The sequence below is a fragment of the Octopus sinensis genome, linkage group LG24 (genome assembly GCF_006345805.1).
Source record: "Octopus sinensis linkage group LG24, ASM634580v1, whole genome shotgun sequence".
NCBI lineage: Eukaryota > Metazoa > Mollusca > Cephalopoda > Octopoda > Octopodidae > Octopus > Octopus sinensis.
In genome coordinates this window covers 11563850-11568849 of record NC_043020.1, presented here as the reverse complement: position 1 = coordinate 11568849, position 5000 = coordinate 11563850, and the positions used below count along the sequence as shown (strand labels likewise).

The following is a 5000-nucleotide window of genomic DNA, read 5'->3' as shown; positions in this document are numbered from 1 at the left end:
TTTTATTATTGTTCAAGTTTTATATTGTGGGTGGTGGAAATAGTTTACTTGTGGTAGACTGGCGTCTTATCCAGGGAAAGGTTTGTCTTCCATCTGAGACTTCAGAAGTGGGTTAGAAGTGGGTTAGGTAGGTACTTTTCTTATAGATTTTCTCAACGACAACAAAATCCCTTCTCAGGAAAATAACAAAGAAAACAAAGAGAACACTGTGCCATGGACTTTCTGAAGAAGTCAGAATGACACAAAAACTGTTAGGTTCACAATATAAAAGACAGGTTATTAGGAAAATTAAAACTAAGACATTACACTGAACTTATAAAAAGAAAATCATCATCACCAAGATGCTGGTGTTACTGGTGCAACGAGACATGAGTGGTGGTGGAGTGATAGAGTGGTCGAGACATTTAGAAATTCAATATTTCTAATTACGGTGACCAGTGAATAAATTTCACTGTAAATAGATATACTTGCGAGGGCTTGGTAAGTGTCACCGCTAGCGAGGACACGCTACCCTGGACTGACGACGGGCAAAACTCAGAAACATGCATATCTCCAGGTTGCTAGTTCTAGCTGGTGGGGGTGCTTGCCTCCCCCTTGCAAATATAAGGACACAGGAGTGTGTCAAAGCCGACAGGAAGCGTCGATGCTTCCTAGGGCTATATATATATATTTCTTTACTGCCCACAAGGGGCTAAACATAGAGGGGACAAACAAGGACAGATGAAGGGATTGAGTCGATTATATCGCCCCCAGTGCGAAACTGGTACTTTATTTATCGACCCTGAAAGGATGAAAGGCAAAGTTGACCTCGGCGGAATTTGAACTCAGAACGTAACGACAGACGAAATACCGCTAAGCATTTCACCCGGCGCGCTAACGTGTCTGCCAGCTCGCCGCCTAGGGCTATATAGTGGTGATGTAATTCCCTCTACGGGACTGTCACGTTATGTTGACTTTATACAACCACTCTATATATATATCTATATCTATATATATATATATATATGTATATACACACGCACAGTGGGCTTCTTTCAGTTTCCATCTACCAAAACCACTCACAAGGCTTAGGTCAGCCCGAGGCTATAGTAGAAGACACTTGCCCAAGTTGCCACATGGTGGGATTGAACCCAGAACCATATGGTTGGGAAGCAAGCTTCTTACCACACACCCACTCCCGCCTCTTTTAGCCCTTATGGCTAACTAAAAGATTATTATCATCGTTATTCTTACTAGGTCATAAGCTGAAAGAATCATTACCATGTTGGGCAAAATGCTTTGTAGCATTTCTACTGTTTCCTTAAGTTCTGAGTCCATATTCTGCTGAGGTTGACTTAGCTTTTCATCCTTTTAGGACCAATGAAGTACCAGTAGAGCACTGGGGTAGAAAGAATTAGCATTAAGCTGGCCTCCGTGCCGATGGCACGTTAAAAACGCCATTTGAGTATGATCGTTACCTGCGTCGCCTTACTAGTATTTCTGCTGGTGGCACGTGAAAAAACATTCGAGTGAGGTCATTGCCAGTGCTGCTGGACTGGCTCCTGTGCAGGTGGCACATAAAAAGCACCATTTGAGCGTGGCCGTTGCCAGTACCACTTGACTGGCCCTCATGCTGGTGGCACGTAAAAGCACTCACTACACTCTCGGTGTTTGGCACTAGGAAGGGCATCCAGCTGTAGAAACTCTGCCAGATCAGATTGGAGTCTGGTGCAGCCATTTGGTTCGCCAGACCTCAATCAAATTGTCCAATTATTAGCATGCTGAACAAAATGTTTAGCGGCATTTCGCCTATCACTACGTTTTGAATTCAAATTCCGCCGAGGTCAACTTTGCCTCTAATCCTGTCAGGGTTGATGAATTAAGTACCAGTGACACACTGGGGTCAATGTAATCGACTAGACCCCTCCTCCCCCAATTTCAGGCCTTGTGCTTTTAGTAGAAAGTATTATTATTACGTTTATATATTTGTTGTGCAAGATTTTTGATGTGAAGTCGTGTGTTGAAACAGATATTTGTATTTAGGAAAGGTCATTTTGCCAGTTTAGCCAATAAAAACACACGCACTATATATTTGGTGTATATATTCAGTGTTATTTATTTTTTACATTAATCTTAATCTTATTTCGGCCAGAGTTCTTTCGTCACACTCCTGTGACCGCATTAGTGGTCCTTTGTTTTCTTCTTTCTTAAACTATACAAATAAGAAAGAAGAAAGCAAAGGACCATTGATGCGGTCACAGGAGTGTGACGAAAGAACTCTGGCCGAAATAAGATTAAGATTAATGTAAAAAATAAATAACACTGAATATATACACCAAATATATTGTGCGTGTGTTTTTATTGGCTAAACTGGCAAAATGACCATTCCGAAATACAACAATATTATTATTATTATTATTGTGAAGAGTCTTTCTTTGTTGTTTCCTGCAGGAAGAACGAAGCTGGTAACATAACTTTGAAGTTATTGGTACCAATTCCAGACTATATCAATCAAGCTGATGCTTCATTGCATTTATTCTTGAACCCTGACTGCAACTATGGACTGAAAATTGACTGGGCTCTCAAAGAGACTCTGGGCCAGGTAAGTGGAATCTTCTTCTTAGTCCTTCTGTATTCTCGTGCCAGCTGGGCCGATATTTGAAATGTCTACTGGCTGCAATACCAGCCGGAAACGTTTATTTCCTTTTTTATTTTATTTTATTTTTTCACCTGTTTGTGTTCAGCAGCAACCTGGAGAAGTGTGATCTAATGCATGTTTTACTTCCGTTTTACACTGGGTCGACTATTGTTAAGGGTTGAAGGACTTTGTGTTCTCGAAGGAGGAAATTTTGTATTTGGGATAAAGTGTGGGATACATTGATGATGTCTGGTTTGGTTGCTTTACCGATATATGATTTGGTTGCATGGTCTGTCATGAGGTAGTTGTGAGATTGTGCGGTCTGTTGTGAAGTCTGTGGTGCAGCTTGTATAACTTATGATTGAAGTAGTTGTAAGGTTGTGAGATTGTTGTGAAATCTGTGGTGAGGGTTGTTGTTGTTTGGCAACAAGACGGGTAAGGGTGATTAGGTGATGGTCTAGGGCTTAGGGGCGGGAGACCCCAGACCTTGGAAAAAAAAAAAAAACTTTGGTCATCTTGTTGTAGTTGAGGGCTCTTTGATGACGCCCGACACCACTGGGAGGTGGCCCTCGAAGTCGCTGGAAATGGAGATCTCCAGGTCCAAATTCTTGAACGGCTGGTGAGAGTTGTATAGTTTATGGTTGAAGTAGTTGTGAGGTAGTGGTATGAGTTGAGGTTGTTGGATGGTCTGTGGTGAGGCTGTTGTATGAGGGGGTATTGAAAAGTTCCTGGTTTTAAGGGTATCATGAAAATCTTGGTTGGAGTCCTAACCTTCCGAGTTCTTTTACAGGGTTTAGAAAAACTGAAGGACCCCTGCAATAAGGGTGTGAATCTGAGAAGGGGAATATGTTGAATAAAGTGGTAAGTAGCTTGCTTACCAACCACATGGTTCCGGGTTCAGTCCCACTGCATGGCATCTTGGGAAGGTGTCTTCTGCTATAGCCCCAGGCTGACCAATGCCTTGTGAGTGGATTTGGTAGACGGAAACTGAAAGAAGCCTGTCGTATATATGTATATATGTGTGTATATGTTTGTGTGTCTGTGTTTGTCCCCCTAGCATTGCTTGACAACCGATGCTGGTGTGTTTACGTCCCCGTCACTTAGCGGTTCGGCAAAAAGAGGCTGGTAGAATAAGTACTGGGCTTACAAAGAATAAGTCCCGGGGTCGATTTGCTCGACTAAAGGCGGTGCTCCAGCATGGCCGCAGTCAAATGACTGAAACAAGTAAGTAAAAAAGTAAGTAAGTAAACTGATCCTACTGTATTTTCTTTTACCCAGAGTCAGGACCTTTCCAACACCCCCTTGTGTAGACAATGGCAGAGCAGTAGTTGTGTAGTCTGTGATGAAGTTGTTGTATATGATTATCTGTCCCGAGTTCAAATCCTGCCAAGATCAATGTTGCTTTTTATCATTCTGGGGTTGATAAATGAAGTACAAATCAAAGAACAGAGTTGGATGTCTTTAAAAAAAAAAAAATCACTACAAGGAAGACAATAGATATATTCTCCCATTTTGTATTCCCTCATGAAGAAAATTCCATGACCATCACATAGAGCTTGTTAAGGATGTCACTAGGGGTCATTTAATGACCTGATGTTGTAAAGGATTAACATGCTGACTCTTCTCCCCCTCCCCTTCTCACTTTCTCCTCTCTCTCTCCTCTCATTTCTTTCCCCTTCTTTCTCCCTCTTCCCTCTCATTTCTTTCCCCTTCTCTCTCCCTCTTCCCTCTTCCCTCCCCCTTCTCTCTCTCCCTCTTCCCGCTTCCCTCTCATTTCTTTCCCCTTCTCTCTTCCTCTTCTCCCTTCCCTCTCATTTCTTTCCCCTTCTCTCTCCCTCTTCCTTTTCATTTCTTTCCCCTTCTCTCTCCCTCTTCCCGCTTCCCTCTCATTTCTTTCCTCTTCTCTCCCCCTCTTCCCTCTCCTTCCTCTCATTTCTTTCCCCTTCTCTCTTCCCCTTCCCTCTTCCCTCCCCCTTCTCTCTCCCTCTTCCCTCTTCCCTCCCCCTTCTCTCCCTCTTCCCTCTCATTTCTTTCCCCTTCTCTCTCCCTTTTCCCTCTCCTTCCTCTCCATTCCTTCCTTCCTCTCTATTTTATGATGTATCTCTTTGCATGTATGTCATCCTTTTATCCTTCTCTAATTACTAGTCTCTCATTTTCTCACTCCCTCACACACACACATACACACACACACACACACACACCTCTTTTCCATCATATCTTTCTCATCTCTAACTCATTACTTCGCTTCTCTTCTCTTCTCTCCCCATCTCTCTCACACAGTCTTCCCCTTATATCTTTTAATCTCTCTCTCTCTCTTTCTCTTTCTCGCCCTCCACATCCCTCCCTCTCACCCCCCACCACCGACTGTCGGACACAGTTCATT

At 42.9% G+C, this 5000-nt stretch overlaps 1 protein-coding gene across 2 annotated transcripts in view; it reads left to right on the top strand.

Moving 5' to 3' along the window:
* The window catches only part of LOC115223978 (GPI inositol-deacylase), a 246082-nt gene that overhangs the window by 98525 nt on the left and 142557 nt on the right, over positions 1–5000 (top strand). For both annotated transcript variants that reach the window (XM_029794744.2, XM_029794743.2), the window contains exon 20: positions 2431–2581. In XM_029794744.2, coding sequence (XP_029650604.1) covers positions 2431–2581 — 151 coding nt within the window. The remainder of the gene's footprint in view (positions 1–2430; positions 2582–5000) is intronic.